At 56.3% G+C, this 16,470-nt stretch overlaps 1 protein-coding gene across 1 annotated transcript; it reads left to right on the plus strand.

The window, feature by feature from the left end:
- The first annotated feature begins 1,632 nt into the window (after positions 1-1,632).
- On the plus strand, positions 1,633-13,288 carry SMPD1 (sphingomyelin phosphodiesterase 1). The gene is made up of 6 exons (XM_035115308.2): positions 1,633-1,949; positions 8,144-8,907; positions 10,501-10,672; positions 10,807-10,883; positions 11,242-11,387; positions 12,357-13,288. Exons 1-6 carry the CDS (start codon positions 1,740-1,742, stop codon positions 12,764-12,766), a joined length of 1,779 nt encoding a protein of 592 aa, XP_034971199.2. The 5' UTR covers positions 1,633-1,739; the 3' UTR covers positions 12,767-13,288.
- The last annotated feature ends 3,182 nt before the right edge of the window (positions 13,289-16,470 follow it).

Consider the following 16,470-nt stretch of genomic DNA (forward strand, 5'->3'; position numbering starts at 1 on the left):
TTGGAAAGGACACCAAAGGTCATCTAGTCCAACCCCCTGCATTGCAAGGGGTTCAAAATCATTTTTAAAATGCACATGAAGTCAGAACTTTCTGGCGGTAAGAGCTATTCCTCAGTGGAACAGCCTCCCTTGTGAGATGTTGGACTCCCCTTCCTTGGAGGTTTTTAAGCAGAGGTTGGATGGGCACCTGTCCTGGATGCTTCGGCTGAGATTCCTGCATTTGCAGGGGGTTGGACTAGATGGCCCCTGGAGTTCCCTTCCAACTCTACAATTCTAAGGCCCAGCCTTTCACGCCCCCTTTGGGTCTTTTTCATTCCCTGGCCCGAGGCCGGGCTCAGGCAGGGAGCGGCCGCTGGGAGGAGGGTCGTTCACCTGAAATTCCCCCGCAGAAACACCATCGCGCGCGCGCAGCCGAGGAATGGCTTTTAATGAGCGCTTCTTGCCTGGCGATTATTATGCAATTATGCCTCGAACTGTTGTTGACGTGGGTTGGATGATCGGCAGCAGCCTGTCACTCAGGCTTAACTGACAGCTGCAAGCGGCTTCCTGCATATTCAAAGATCCGGCGATCCACGCGATGCATTTTAATGCTGCATTTCTGACAAAGGGGCGCGGGCGCTTAAGGCAGCGAGCGGCGCGCGGCCAACGGTCCCTGCGCGCAGCGGGACGGGCCCGGGTCAGGCCACGGGGCCCAGCTCCATATCGCCCGCCCGGACCGGCAGAGGCTCTCCCGGGTCTCAGGCTCCCAGGCCGACCAGGACAGGTGCCAGCGCGCTCTGTCTGCCCCCGTGGGAGCGCCGCCCGCCCCGCGGCTCCCACCCCCCGTTTACACGCGTGTAGGAGCCGCCCTCCTCCTCGTCGTGTCTGAAGCAGAGGCCGGGATAAAATCCTCCGCAGACTAAAAATGTAAACATAATAATTATTTTTTAGTTGACTTTTTATATTTTTCTCATTATAAAATAATCCTCCGCAGACGCCTTCCTTAAGAGGCCGAGACTCTCGGGGGTCTTTTTGCGCCTCCCCGTCCCTCGGAAAAGACCTCGGGGGTCTCGTTAAAAAGCCCCCTACCGGGGGGGAGGCAAGTCATCCCCGCCCCGCCCCGCATAATCGATCATGACGCGGCACCCACTCAATGCCCATCAAATTTTGGGGAGCTCGGCCCCTCAAATATTTTATCCCTCTCGGCCCCCTGTCGACTGTACAGATAGACTGCGCGCGGCCAGGAGGCTCAGTCCGCTCCGACGCTGCGCCTGGCCTTGCCCGCCGGCCCCGATCCCTGAACCGCGCGCGTCTTGGGGGGCGGGGGGCACAGCCGCGGCTCCTCGCCCCCCCCCCCCCGCTCGGGCTGCGCAGGGCGCCGACGCCAGGCCGGCCATCTTGGAGCCGGGCCGGAAGAAGCGGCTGCGCTCCGGGAAGCCCCCCAACCCCGGACGCCCCTTCGGAGTCCCGGCACCGCCGGCCGCGCGCACCCAGCTCCCTCGCTGGCTCCGGGCGCGCAGGAGAAGAGCCGGGAAGGAGGGAGGGAGGGAGGCCAGCCGGCCGGCGGGTGGGTGGGTGGGACTGGGAGGGCGGGGGCTCTTCTCCGGCCCGCCGACGCCCCTCCCCGGCCCGCCCCTCGCCTCCGCCCGCAGCCCGAGCAGGAAGGAAGCGCAGCGCCGAGCGGGCGAGCGAGCAAGGGAGCCGCGGACAGAGGGAGGCTTTCCGCCCGGGCGTCGGGGCTGCTGTGGGGCGAGCGAGGCATGGGGTGGTCGGTGGGGCCGCGGGCGCTGCTTTGGGGGGCGCTGCTTTGCGGGGCGCTGGCCGGGCCGTGGGCGATCGGGGCCGGCGGCTTGGAGGACGCGGCGGCGCTGGCGGAGCTGCTCCCCGAGGCCGGCGTCCGCTTCGGCTGGAGGAACCTCAGCTGCCCCGCCTGCAAGGCGCTCTTCCTGGCCCTCGACGTGGGCGTGCAGGTGGGTCTCCGGGGCGCAAGCAGGGTGGGGGGCCGGGGGGGAGGGGTCGTCCCCCGGGGGTGGGGGGCAGCGGGCCGCTCCCCCAGAAGGACGCCCTCCCACCGCAACCTGCGGCTTCTGCTTCCCAGCCCGAATCAGCTGACATGGACGCTTTTAAGGGCACAGCGCTGAGGGAGACAGCCGGCATTGCGCACACAGGGTTGGGCTGGATGGCCTGGGGGGTCCCGTCCAACGCTACAAGCCTGGGATTCTAAACGGCACGGAAGGGACCGCAGAAACCAGGGTGAACAGATGTGGCCGATTCCCCTCCCTTCCTGAAATCCTTTCTGGCGCCACAGCAGAAAAGGCCCTGTTGACCAGACGAGGCCCAGAGCGCAGCCCCCCTGCTCCCCATTACTTGAACCCTAGTTGTGTGGGGGCTGCCCCACTTCCCTGTCTGAGGCTGTTGCCCTACAAGCAGGGGAAGCTGGGGCATATGGTGGCTCCCCAGCAGGGAAACCCCAGATGAAGGGGGCAGCTCCAGAAGCTGCCACTCGCTGGAGCCTTGCTTGTTGTTCTCCCTGGTTGGCAGCTGTTCCCCCCCTCGCAAGGTCACACAGACAGGAGATGTTTGCACCCGAGTCTTAAGAGGCCCAGGCCAACCTTTGGACCTCCCCTTTGCAAAAACAGTGCTCTGCCCCATGACCAGGGGGTCGGGGTGGGTCAAGGCTGCACTAGGGCTTCACAGGTCCCTGCAAGAAGCCGCCATCTGCCCTGTCCCTCCGGCCCTTCCTTACTCTTCTTCCCCAAGAATTTCCCTCTGCCCCTTCTGGGACGCCCCCCCCCAAAAGAGGAGTCCTGGGGGGGAATCTTCCCCATGATTCCTGAAATGACCTGGCAGGAGGGGGCCAGGCAAGAGGTCTCAGGTCTACGCTCACCTTTCATTTTCTTTACTCTGAATTTGACCTTTTCTTAGTATCCTAAATTTGTATGGGAAAGTCGCTCTCAGCAACAACACCCCGGAGTGCCCCCCCCAGGTGAGTCAGCTGACTTGTTGGCTGCTCTGGGGAGGAAGTGTGGTGTAGTGGTTGGAGTGCTGGGCTTGGAAGCCAGGGTTCAAATCCCCCTTCACTGAGTGACTTTGGGCCAGTCACCAACTCTTGGCCCGACCTCGCAGGGATGTTGTGAGGATAGGATGGAGAGGGGAAGAACGATGGGTACCAACTTACAGAATCAAAGAATTGACCCCCCCCTTATAAAGTATAAGAATTGTCCAGTCCCTTAGACCAGCCTTTGCCCCCCTGGTGCCCCCCCTCCAGAAGCCCTCCTTGGTGCCCCCCCCCCATGAAGGGAATGCTGTGGATATAGCCTACGGTATCTTGATTTCAGCAAGGCCTTTGACAAGGTGCCCCATGATATTCTTGTAAAGAAGCTGGTAAAATGTGGGCTAGACAATGCTACCATTCAGTGGATTTGTAACTGGCTTACTGACCGAACCCAAAGGGTGCTCATCAATGGCTCCTCCTCATCCTGGAGAGTAGTGACTAGTGGGGTGCCACAGGGTTCTGTCTTGGGCCCAGTCTTGTTCAACATCTTTATCAATGACTTGGATGATGGGCTTGAGGGCATCCTGAGCAAGTTTGCAGATGACACCAAATTGGGAGGGGTGGCTAATACCCCCGAGGACAGGATCACACTTCAAAATGACCTTAACAGATTAGACAACTGGGCCAAAGCAAACAAGATGAATTTTAACAAGGAGAAATGTAAAGTACTACACTTGGGCAAAAAAAATGAAAGGCACAAATACAGGATGGGAAACACCTGGCTTGAGAGCAGTACATGTGAAAAGGATCTAGGAGTCTTGGTAGACCACAAACTTGACATGAGTCAGCAGTGTGATGCAGCAGCTAAAAAAGCCAATGCAATTCTGGGCTGCATCAATAGGAGTATAGCGTCTAGATCAGGCGTCCCCAAAGTTCGGCCCTCCAGATGTTTTGGCCTACAATTCCCATCATCCCTGACCACTGGTCCTGTTAGCTAGGGATCATGGGAGTTGTAGGCCAAAACATCTGGAGGGCCGCAGTTTGGGGATGCCTGGTCTAGATCAAGGGAAGTAATAGTACCACTGTATTCTGCTCTGGTCCGACCTCACCTGGAGTACTGTGTCCAGTTCTGGACACCACAGTTCAAGAAGGATACTGACAAGCTGGAACGTGTCCAGAAGAGGGCAACAAAAATGGTCAAAGGCCTGGAAACGATGCCTTATGAGGAACGGCTTAGGGCAGGCACCCCCAAACTTCGGCCCTCCAGATGTTTTGGACTACAATCCCCATCATCCCTGACCACTGGTCCTGTTAGCTAGGGATCATGGGAGTTGTAGGCCAAAACATCTGGAGGGCCGCAGTTTGGGGATGCCTGGCTTAGGGAGCTGGATATGTTTAGCCTAGAGAAGAGAAGGTTAAAGGGTGATATGATAGCCATGTTCAAATATATAAAAGGATGCCATATAGAGGAGAGAGAAAGATTGTTTTCTGCTGCTCCAGAGAAGCGGACACGGAGCAATGGATTCAAACTACAAGAAAGAAGATTCCACCAAAACATTAAGAAGAACTTCCTGACAGTAAGAGCTGTTCAGCAGTGGAATTTGCTGCCAAGGAGTGTGGTGGAGTCTCCTTCTTTGGAGGTCTTTAAGCGGAGGCTTGACAGCCATCTGTCAGGAATGCTTTGATGGTGTTTCCTGCTTGGCAGGTGGAGTGTGAAGGCGGCAGCCCCACCAGCCCCTCCCCACCTCTTCCTTCCAGGTGTGCAGCTCTTCTGGCAACTTGGGCGGAGGTCCAGCTGCCTTGGCTCTGGGCGGCAGCTGCTCTGCGGTGGCAACTTCTGGCTCCCGGTGTCATTAGACTGTTTGATGAAGCAGTTCCTCCCCCTCACCTGGCCGGTTTCACTGCTGTTCCCCCCCTCTGGGTGCCCGGCTGTCTCCCTCTGCCCCACCTGCCCCCGAGGGCCTGGCCCCTGTGGGGAAACGCGGTTGGCCATCTGCTCCCCCCAACTCAACCCTTCATTCCCGCCAAGCCAGAGGGGAAGCAGGTTGGCAGAGTCGCTGGGGGGGGGGAGTCCTTTCTGGGCCTGGGCTGCAAAACAGCCTGGGGGGAGCAAACATGGGCCTTCTCTTCAGACCTCTGGTGGGTCTCCAAATATCTCTAGGGCTGTCACGGGGAAGGGGGTGCCAGCCGGTTTTTTGCTGCTGCTCCCGAGGGCAGGACTCCGTCCAGGAAACTCACATGACAAGAAAGGAGATTCTGACTAAGCTAGCTTCCCGAGGGTCAGAGTAAAGGGGGGGGCTCTCCTTCTTTGGAGGTTTTTAAGCAGAGCTTGGGGGGCCCGTCTATCCGTGATGCTTTAGCTGAGACCCCCGCATTGTGGGGGTTGGACTAGAGGACCTTTGGGGGCCCCTCCCGAATCCACAATTCTGTGACTCCCTCCTTCTGAGAAGGGACTTTCTTTCTTTCTTTCTTTCTTTCTTTCTTTCTTTCTTTCTTTCTTTCTTTCTTTCTTTCTTTCTTTCGCCAAGAGGTAAGAGCCTCTTGACTCTCCCCTTCCTGTCCAGCTCCTCCTTTTCTGGCACAGGAGAAGCGTCTTGGACCCCCCCCACTCCCCCCCCCAATGCTGGAGTTGGAAGAAGGCTCTCAAGTTTCCCCCATTCCACTGCCATGAAGGAGGTCATTGCTGCTGGGCATTTCTCTGCCTCCGTCCGCCCCCCCCCCCAAGAGAGGGAGGGTGCCAGGGCCCCCTGTTGAGCCTCCCTTTGCCTCTTAATCCCAGCCGCCTTCCTCTGGTCATGGGATCCTGAGCCTGATCTGGAAAGGAGCGGAGGGGGCCCTGCCTGGCACAGGGGGGGTGTTGACCAGTGCCCTCGAAGGGGTGATTGGGGGTGCCCTGGGACCCAGGAGACCCTGCCTGCCTTAAACAGGAAACACAGGTTGGGGTGCATTCCCGCCACCCCTCAATTATCAGATGATCCATCTAATTTCCTGCACCCTGCGATTATCAGCAGAGGTGGCATTTGCATGTGTGGGGCAATTTGGAGTTCTGCCCAGCCCTGCCCGCCCCTCCCTGCCAAGCCGTGGCCCCTGACCGTGTCCTTGCCTCCTGGCCCTGAGATGAGGAGGAGGGGGATTTCTACCCTGCCCCTCCGACTGGGTTTCCCCAGCCACTCTGGGCGGCTCCCAAGAGAATTAACAGCACCATAAAATGAGGAGGCGGGGGCTGGACAGGGAGACCCACTGGCCTCCAGCTCCTTGCTCACTTGCTGGGCGGCTGCAGTGCCTCCGCAATGAGGCTGGATCAGGGCCTCGGCTCTGATCCTGATGGGCCTGCAAGGGAGCCTGGCAGCCGTGGGTGGCAGAGATCCTTGGGGGGGGGGGGAGTCAGCTCTCTGCTCCCTGGCAGGGCCCAACAGAGTGTAAGAACAGAGAGTCCTAGAGTGGGAACAGGGACCCCGGGGGTCATCCAGTCCAACCCCCCACAAGGCAGGAATCGCCACTAAAGGATCCTGGGCAGATGGCCATCCAAGCTCTGCTTAGAAACCTCCAAGGAAGGAGCACCCCCCCCCCCTTAAAGCCACAAAGCTCTTCCAAATATTGAGTCCTGATTTCCTTTCTTGCCCTTTTAATCCCTCACTTTGGGATCTCTTGATCTCTGGAGAAGCAGAAAACAACTCAAGAAGGTGAACTTGGAGGAGAGCCTCCCTTTTGTTTTTTAATAATAATAATAATAATAATAATAATAATAATAATAATAAATAAAGTTTTCCATTTTGGGGGAGTGATGATCTCACAGTGATCTCACATTTGTGCCGCTTCCCTTAATGAGTCCAGGTAGTTCCAATAACCTGGATGCTGGTGGCGCTGTGGTCTAAACCAGTGTTCCCCAACCTTTTTATCGCTGCGGACCAGTCAACGTTTGATAATTTTACTGCGGCCCGCTGAGGGGGGGGGGACGTTGATTGTTTATATTTTATTTAGATTGTTTTGATTTAATAATTTTAATTTAATTGTATTTAATGTTCCTTGGGTGGCCCGGTACCAATTGATCCATGGACTGTTCCCGGTCCGTGGCCCGGGGGTTGAGGGCCACTGGTCTAAACCATAGAGCCTAGGGCTTGCTGATCAGAAGGTTGGCGGTTCGAATCCCTGTGACGGGGTGAGCTCCCATTGCTTGGTCCCAGCTCCTGCCAACCTAGCAGTTCGAAAGCACGTCAAAAATGCAAGTAGATAAATAGGAACCGCTACAGCGGGAAGGTAAACGGTGTTTCCATGTGCTGCTCTGGTTTGCCAGAAACGGCTTTGTCATGCCGGCCACATGACCTGGAAGCTATACGCCGGCTCCCTCGGCCAATAATGCGAGATGAGCGCGCAGCCCCAGAGTCGGTCACGACTGGACCTAATGGCCAGGGATACCTTTACCTTTACCTAGTTCCAATAAGACATTCCAATGTTGAGCCTTCGTTTATTCTTAACGGCCTCAGAGTTTGTCCAGCAAGCGGATCTGTCTGTGGCAAGTCACTTTCACTTTCTCACGCCTGTAATTTTCCACTGGGACACATCCCAAGCTGGAGGATTTGTACCAGGCATATATCCAAACTTCTTGGTTTTATCTCCTTCGAAGACAAATAAGCCTGTACTTTAGCTAGAAACCATCATTTCCATCATCTATTCTTATCGATCCACTGAAAATGATTACAAAATTCATAAATCAGTTCCACACAGTTAATTCTGCAGTTAAACCATAATCATAACAATCATGAAATACTCTTTCTTTCCAGTCCCGCTTGCCTATGTAAACAATCCGAAAATGAAGCCTTTATCTGGTTGTCAATATGAAGATTATACCAGCAAGAATGAGTTTGTCTGTTTTTGAAAAATGATTTACCGTCCTTTTCCATGTATAAGACTAGGGTTTTTTTACTTAAAAATTATGTGAAAAACTCTGGGTTCGAACCCTGCTCTCTCCCAGCTCCTTGGGGTCGGACCCTGTGCCGTGCTGGGTTCCTGGCTGCTGCGAGAGCCCTTGCCACCAGGGGAGCGCCAGGCTCTGCTCCCATAGGACCATGGACTGGCAAAGGTCCCCTGGGCATCATCCAGCCCACCCTGACCTTCCCTTGGTGTGACCCTCTCTCTCTCTTTCTCTTTCTCCCTCCCCTCCCCTTGCAGCTGCAGTCCAGCCGGGCCTGGATCCAGCGGACAGGGGTGGCTGTCTGCCTCCGCCTCCGCCTGGGCACTCCCCGGGTGTGCCAGGACATCATCCGCCTCTTTGAGCCCGACCTCCTGACGGCCTGGCGCCGCTCGGTGCTGCGCCCGGGCGAGATCTGCGGGCTGCTGGTGGGCTCCCGCTGCGGCCACTGGGACATCTACTCCGACTGGAACGTCACCCTGCCGCGGGCACCCAAGCCGCCCGTCGTGCCCCCCGCCCCCCCTCCGCCAGGCGCCCCCTCCGCCCGCATCCTCTTCCTCACCGACCTGCACTGGGACAAGGCCTACGTGCCCGGCAGCGACCCTGACTGCAAGGATGCCCTGTGCTGCCGGGGGGGCTCCCCGTCTCGCGGGCCGGGGGCCGGCTTCTGGGGCACCTACGGGCGCTGCGACCTGCCCCTGCACACCCTGGAGAGCCTCCTGCAGCACCTGGCAGGATCCGGCCCCTTTGACCTGGCCTACTGGACGGGGGACATCCCCGCCCATAACGTCTGGGAGCAGAGCCGGGCCGACCAGCTGGGGGCGCTGGGCACCGTCACGGCCCTCATTCAGAAGCACCTGGGGCCGCTGCCTGTCTACCCGGCCGTGGGCAACCATGAGACCGTGCCCGTCAACGCCTTCCCCCCGCCCTTCGTGGTGGGCAACCAGTCCTCTGCCTGGCTCTACGAGGCCATGGCTGAAGCTTGGCGCCCCTGGCTGCCCCCCCATGCCCTGGGGACCCTCAGGTAGGTTGGGGGCATGCCGGAGGGGAGGGGCAGCACACATTTCATAGGATGGTAGGGAGGGAAGGGACACCCAAGGGGCATCCATTCCAGCCCCCTGCCGTTGCAGGAATCCCAGCCGAAGAGTCCTTGGGGGCCCCACACTTCTACAGTTCAGGCTCAGTGAGAGTGGAATAATAATAATAATAATAATAATAATAATAATAATAATAATAATAAATTCAATTTATAGACTGCCCTATACCTGGAGGTCTCGGGGCGGTTCCCAACAAGACCACAACATAAAAAATCGAACCAAAAGCAGGAACCCAATAACCCCCCTCCCCCCAAAAAGCCACATTCCAAAAGGACGTTGGATGTCAATAAGATCAACCAAAGGCCTGGTTAAAAAGGAACGCTTTTGCCTGGCGTCTAAAGGTATATAATGAAAGCGCCAGGTGAACTTCCCTGGGGAGAGCATCCCGCAGACGGGGAGCCACTGCAGAAAAGGCCCTGTTCTTGTGTTGCCACCCTCCGGACCTGTCGAGGAGGAGGCACACGAAGGAGGGAGGGCCTCAGAAGATGAACCCGGAAGAGAAGAGGCGGTCCTTGAGGTATTGCAGTCCTGAGCCGTTTAAGGCTCTATAGCAGGGGTCAGCAAACTTTTTCAGCAGGGGGCCGGTCCACCGTCCCTCAGACCTTTTGGGGGGCCGGACTAGATTTTGGACTATATTCCTATGTCCCACAAATAACCCAGAGATGCATTTTAAATAAAAGGACACGTTCTCATGTGCTCATTCCCGGACTGTTCGCGGGCCGGATTTAGAAGGCGATTGGGCCGCATCCGGCCCCCGGGCCTTAGTCCGGGGACCCCTGCTCTATAGGTCAAAACCAGCACTTTGAATTGGGCCCAGAAAGTAATTGGCAGCCAGAGCAGTCGGATCAGGATCCGTGTGAGATGCTCAGGCCGTCTTGCCTTGGGGAGCAACCTGGCCGCTGAATTCTGCACCGGCTGAAATTTCTGATTCGCCTTCCGAGGCAGCAGCCCTACGAATAAAGCATTGTGGGAATCTAACCTTGAGGTTGCCAGAGCATAGACAGCAGTAGTTAGGCCAGGGGTTCCCAAGCTAAGGCCCGGGGGCCGGATGCAGCCCAATTGCCTTTTCAATCTGGCCCGCGGCGGTCCGGGAATCAGCATGTTTTTACATGAGTAGAATGTGTCTTTTTATTTAAAATGCATCTCTGGGTTATTTCATAGAATCATAGAATCGGAAGAGACCACCAGGGCCATCCAGTCCAACCCCCTGTCAAGTAGGAAACACCATCAAAGCATTCTTGACATATGCCTGTCAAGCCTCTGCTTAAAGACCTCCAAAGAAGGAGACTCCACCACACTCCTTGGCAGCAAATTCCACTGCCGAACAGCTCTTACTGTCAGGAAGTTCTTCCCCACCCAGAACAGGCAATCTCCCACTCATCTGGTCTCGGAAATCCCCCAGTAACAGGGCCTCCGTCTTACCTGGATTGAGGGAGAGCAAAGGGGCGGGGACTGGGGGGGGCTTCTTTTCCTCCCTGCGCCCTGACGCCTCTCCCCCCCCCCTTTCCTCCCTGCCACAGGTTGGGGGGCTTCTACACCCTCCTGGTGCAGCCCGGCCTGCGCCTCGTGTCCCTCAACATGAACTTTTGCTCCGACGCCAACTTCTGGCTCCTCATCAATTCCACGGACCCAGCCGGGCAGCTGCAGTGGCTGGTGGGGGTCTTGCAGGGGGCGGAGGAGCAAGGCGAGAAGGTGAGGGGGCTTCTCAAGGGGTGGGGGGCGGGGACTGCCAGCCGACGGGGTGCAAACTCCTGCCTGCCTGCCCTAGTCCAGCCCCCCAGAATGGTTCTCAGCCCCACTTCTTCTTCTTCTTTCCCCCCACCCAGGTCCACATCATCGGCCACATCCCCCCGGCACACTGCATGCGCTCGTGGGGGTGGAACTATTACCGCATCATCAGCAGGTGAGACGCTTGCATGCCCCCCCCCGCCACCTGGGACCTTGCCCTCCCTCCATGCTGCTCTGCCAGTCAGGCCGGCTGGGAGGGGGGCGTATGGGGTTTGGTGCCAGCGTTGGAAGGGACCCCGAAGGCCCATCTAGTCCAGCCTCCTGCAATGCAGGAAAATAACTTCCAGTTGGGGGCTTCCTCCTGCCCTGGCCCCCTTAACCCTGCTCTTTCCTGCCTCTTGTCCCCCATGGCTGGACCAGAATCCTGCCCATTCTCCCCTTGCCCTGCCTCAGTTTCCCAGGCTGTGGCCATGGGTTCTGGGAAGAGGAGATGCCAGCTGGCCCCACATTTACCCCTGTCCCCCCCCCCCCAGGTTTGAGGGCACAGTGGCCGGGCAGTTCTTTGGCCACACACACTTGGATGAATTTGAGCTGTTCTACGATGATGAGACCCTCTCGCGCCCGGTGGGCATCGCCTTCGTGGCCCCCAGCGTCACCACCTACATCAACCTCAACCCAGGTGAGTTGTGGGGAGGGGATCCTGCCCCCAGGGCTGGCCCAGGATGAAATGGGGTCCCCATCAGCATCAGTGCCCAATCCTCTCCAAAAGCAGTCTGAGTTGTGGCAATCACTCTTGTGGCAGGGAGTTCCACAGCTCACCTGAGAAGGACTCATAAAACTCCTGACCTTCCTAGCAGGGTAGGAGAGCTGGGATGGGGTGGGTCACATCTGACCCCCCCCTTTTGGATTTCAGATAGTAGATGAGTCTGAAAACACCCAGGAAACACATTTCATAGAATCATAGAGTTGGAAGAGACCACAAGGGCCATCCAGTCCACCCCCCTGCCAAGCAGGAAACACCATCAAAGCATTCTTGACATATGCCTGTCAAAGACATATGCCTGTTAAAGACCTCCAAAGAAGGAGACTCCACCACACTCCTTGGCAGCAAATTCCACTGCCGAACAGCTCTTACTGTCAGGAAGTTCTTCCTAATGTTTAGGTGGAATCTTCTTTCTTGTAGCTTGACTCCATTTCCAAGGCCCTCTAACAGTTCTAGTAGCTCATTGACCAGGAGTAAAGGAATTAGCATTAACTCTGGAATCATGGACTCGATTCTGACCAGACTAAGCCTCCTAAATACAAGACATCTGGCATGGATCTGGGTGTCCTGGGCTTTTTAGACTAGTCTCTCCTAGACTATCTGAAATTGGTTGTTAGATGTGAAACACATTGGGATTATTTCCAGAACTCCTTGCCCACTGTCCCAGAGATGCATGCTGGGAGTTGCAGTTGGAGGCCTGGGGGCCCCCCTTTTCATTTCTTTTTTTAAAAACTTCATTACATTTTCAAAAGATTGGGTCGGATCCGGCCCCCGGGCCTTAGTTTGCCTACCCATGGTCCAAACAGTGATTTCCTTTTCTGTGAAATTAATCTAAACCCAACTCAATGTTGTTGGGACCCTTTCCTTTTCTCTCCCCCCGCCCAGGCTACCGCGTCTACCAGGTGGACGGCCCCCGCCCTGGCAGCTCCTTCCAGGTCCTGGACCACGAGACCTTCATCCTGAACCTGACGCTGGCCAACGTGCCGGGTGCCAAAGCCCAGTGGCAGCGCCTCTACGGGGCCCGCGAGGCCTACGGCTTGGCCAGCACCTTCCCGGCCGACTGGGACGCCCTGGTGGGGCGGCTGCAGACGGACGAGGGGCTCTTCCAGCGCTTCTGGTTCCTGATGCACAAGGGCCGCCTGCCCCACCAGCCCTGCCAGGACCTCTGCAGAACCGCCCTGCTCTGCGCCCTGCGGACGGGCAAGGCCGACGACCCCAGGCTCTGCCGGGAGCACGCCCAAAAGATGCCCTTTGCCGAGATCCAGGCCTGGTGGAGGCAGCGCCAGCTCTGCTAGGAGCCACCCAGGAAGTGGGGGGCCCCAGACGGCCGCCCCACCTCTGCCCAGGAGCCCCCTAAGGAAAGACTGCTTCCTTCCGAGGGACTTTGTCGCATGGTCAAACAGGATCGGGGCCACGGCAGAGAGCGCCCGTGCTTTTCCGTGGAGGGAGCGGAGATTGGGTGGCCGCCTGATAGGGATACTTGCACCGTGATTCCTGCCTGGCAGGGGGTTGGGCTAGATGACCTCTGGGGTCCCCTCCCAGCTCTGCAACTGGTGCCCTTGGCTTCTAAGGCTTCTGGACTTTGCCCTGGACACTCCAGCGGGGTGGTGGCCGGGACTGAGGACCCCCCCCCCTTTCAAACACCGGAGTCGCCGGTGATTTACATGAAGGAAATGGGGGGGGTCTTCTCTCCCCCCCCCCGACACTCTTGCTTTGCCTTGTTAGGCCCCCCCCAGCATCCTGCTGCTGCAGCTGGGTTGGCTTGGGGCCAGCAGAGTCCTCATCGGAAGGAGGATCACAGAATCGTAGAGTTGGAAGGGACCTCCAAGGGTCATCTGGCTCAACCCCGTCTTCCTGACGGGTGTGTCTCTTCCACGGTGCTTGGAGGGGGCTGAGGCCAAAATTAAAGGCTCTACGGTTGGGGGGGAGAGCGGTGGCTGCCACTCCCAGACTTTAAGCACATGAGCCCCCCCCTCAAAGAACCCTGGGAACTGTAGTCTGCCGCCACCACAGTTATACCGCCCAGCGCCCTCCAGCAATTCTCTAAGCACAGAGCTTGTCTGCAGCCCAAAGACCTGGAGGGTGGGCTGCACTGCCTGTTTTGGGGTGGTGGGTCAGCCCCCTTCAGCCCCCCACGTGTTGCCTGTCGGGGGCACACTCAGGATCTGCCCCTCCAAAGACATGCTGAAGGCCAGACTCTTTGACCCCCCCCCCACTGTTGCCTTGGATGCTACTTTGAGGGGCTGAGAGGAAGCCCCCCCCCAATGCTCCTTTCCTCCTGGCCCAGACTGGGGGAGCATCTCACACAGGACCCCTAGAACCGCCTTAAGCAGAGTCAGACCCTTGCTCCCTCTACAATCTACATGGACTGGCGGCAGCAGCACCCCTAGCATGGATCTCGGGCAGGAAGCCTCACCCAGCCACACCTGGACGTGCCGCCAACAGGACTTGAACCCGGAACCCTCTTTACGCAAAGCAGATTCTCGGCTGCTGAGCTTTGGCCCTTCCTCCTATGCAGGAAACCCACACTTGTGACCAGCTCTGCGTCTTCCGACTGGGTTGGGGGCTTCCCCCTATTTATATTCGCCCCACCCACCTGTGCAATAAATGATTGATTTCTGGTTCTGCCAAATCTCTCGGGTCTTTTCCCACCAGGAATGGCGGCCCCCACCCTCCCCGTCTGGTTGCTCCTGAAAACATGCCATGTTCTGGCCAACGGACCCCCATGTCCAGCTTCCAATCTGGCCCCAAGCATGGCAGCAGCCCTTCCCCTTGCCCCACAGCAGTTCATTGGGGGTCTACTGCTCCTGGCACTGGAGGCTCTCAGAGGCACCACTGTTCCATAGCCAACCTCTGGCACCCTCCAAGAGCTGCCTCTTAAGAGCATAGTGCAGCGGTGGCCAAACTTGCCCCTCCAGCTGTTTGGGGACTACAATTCCCATCATCCCTGACCACTGGTCCTGTTAGCCAGGGGTGATGGGAGTTGTTGTCCAAAAACAGCTGGAGGGCGAGGTTTGGCCACCCCTGGCAGAGGGAGAGCCTGCGGGATCAGACCCATGGCCCCTCTGGTTCACCCTCCTTTTCTCCCAGTGGCCTTTTATGGGAAACCCCCAAGCAGGATTTGAACACTAGCCACTCCCCTCCAGAAGCATCGCTCCCTACAACCGTCCGTGGAGGCCATTGGGGCTGCCGGCCATGGAGAGCCCTCTCATCCGCCATGAAGTCGCCTAGCCCTCTTTCAAAGCCCTCTCAGTTGGGGGCCATGGCTGCCTCCTTCGGAAGGGAGTTCCAAAGTTGAAGGAGTTCTTGATTTCACCTCCCAACATTCTGCTTCCTTGGATGTCCACAGATTCTAGCCTTACGGGTTGGCGGTTGATGTCACAATCCATGATGGTGGAGCTCAGGGGAGCTATTCAGGCAGGGGAAAGCCAGGATTTATGGGGTAGGATTCCTGGAAATGCTCCTCAGGGTCACTTAAGCCCAGATCTGCCAATTTGAAAGAGTGTCTCCCTGCCATGGACGAACCTCCGTCTCCAGCATGATTTGTGATGTACTCCTCCCTCACTAATTTGGAACACAGCGGTGCCTTGGAAGCCGAACGGAATCCATTCTGGAAGTCTCTTCGACTTCCAAAACGTTTGAAAATCAAAGCACGGCTTCCGATTGGCTGCAGGAAGCTACTGCAGCCAATCGGAAGCCGCAGAAACCCAGCCGGACATTCGGCTTCCAAAAATAGTTCACAGACTGGAACAGTCACTTCTGGGTTTGCAACGTTCAGGAGCCGAAATGTTTGGGAACTCGGCTGTTTGACTTCCAAGGTATTGGTATGAATGATGAGGCACTCCTCAAACGGCATACGATACAGGGCTGAAACGATATTGTTATCTGAAGAAGTGTGCATGCACACGAAAGCTCATACCAAAATAAAAACTTAGTTGGTCTTTAAGGTGCTACTGAAGGAATTTTTTTATTAGGGCTGAAACGAATCAGCTGCCGAAAGGACTGGGTTTGGGTTTGGATCTCTGAAGGTAATTGACTTTTAAGAAGCGTGAAAATCCTTACAACAGCCGGGAAGGAAGCGGGGAGGACAAGACACTTGTGTGTTTTCATCTGGTTTCCAAATGGTCTTTTTCTTTCCTGCCCTCCCCTGCAAAATGAATGAGCCATGTGTAGCTATGCTATTCTGTCTGACACCGAGAAAGGGGGGCGGATTTGATTTATGCCCAACAAAGGATTTAACCATGTTTTATTATGCTCTCCCCCCCCCCCAGGAGTGTGAGCGTGGCTGCTAATTAAATCTGGCAATAGCTTGCATTTGTGAAAAGACTGGGGGGTTTTAACTGTGTGCTGACAAAGAAACCCAGAGTGGGATTTTAATAGCCGAGAGTGGTCATCTTGTTGGGGAGTTATTTCTATCCGCAGTCTGCACACAAGCTGGGGAACAGGATCTCAAAGGAATGGAAAGGGACTTTGTAAACATTGCAGAGAACTGGGCAAAGGAGGAGGGCAATTATCTATCTCAACACTAGGTCTGGGGAAATGTTTATGAAGACTACACACGTGAAAGGGATTTTATATTCTTGAAAAGTAAAAGAGGTGCTGAATGCAAGGGGACTGGAAAAATCAGCTGTGAGAATGGACTAACATCCAGAGAAGAGTAATGGACATATGTTTGCAAACAGGAGCGGGAAAAGAAATTTTATTAAATTTAAATAATTTGGACAGGTTTGTATGTATCTGGAAAACTACTACTACTACTAATACTACTACTACTACTAATAATAATATTAATAATAATTTATTATTTATACCCCGTATCTGGCTGGGTTTCCCCAGCCATTCTGGGTGGCTTCCAACAGAATATTAAAATACACTGGTCTGTTAAACATTAAAAACTTCCCCTAAACAGGGCTGCCTTCAGATGTATTCTAAAAGTCTGGCAGATGTTTTTCTCTTTGACATCTGGTGGGAGGGCATTCCACAGGGTGGGTGCCACCAC

Source organism: Zootoca vivipara, chromosome 4 (assembly GCF_963506605.1).
Source record: "Zootoca vivipara chromosome 4, rZooViv1.1, whole genome shotgun sequence".
Lineage (NCBI taxonomy): Eukaryota > Metazoa > Chordata > Lepidosauria > Squamata > Lacertidae > Zootoca > Zootoca vivipara.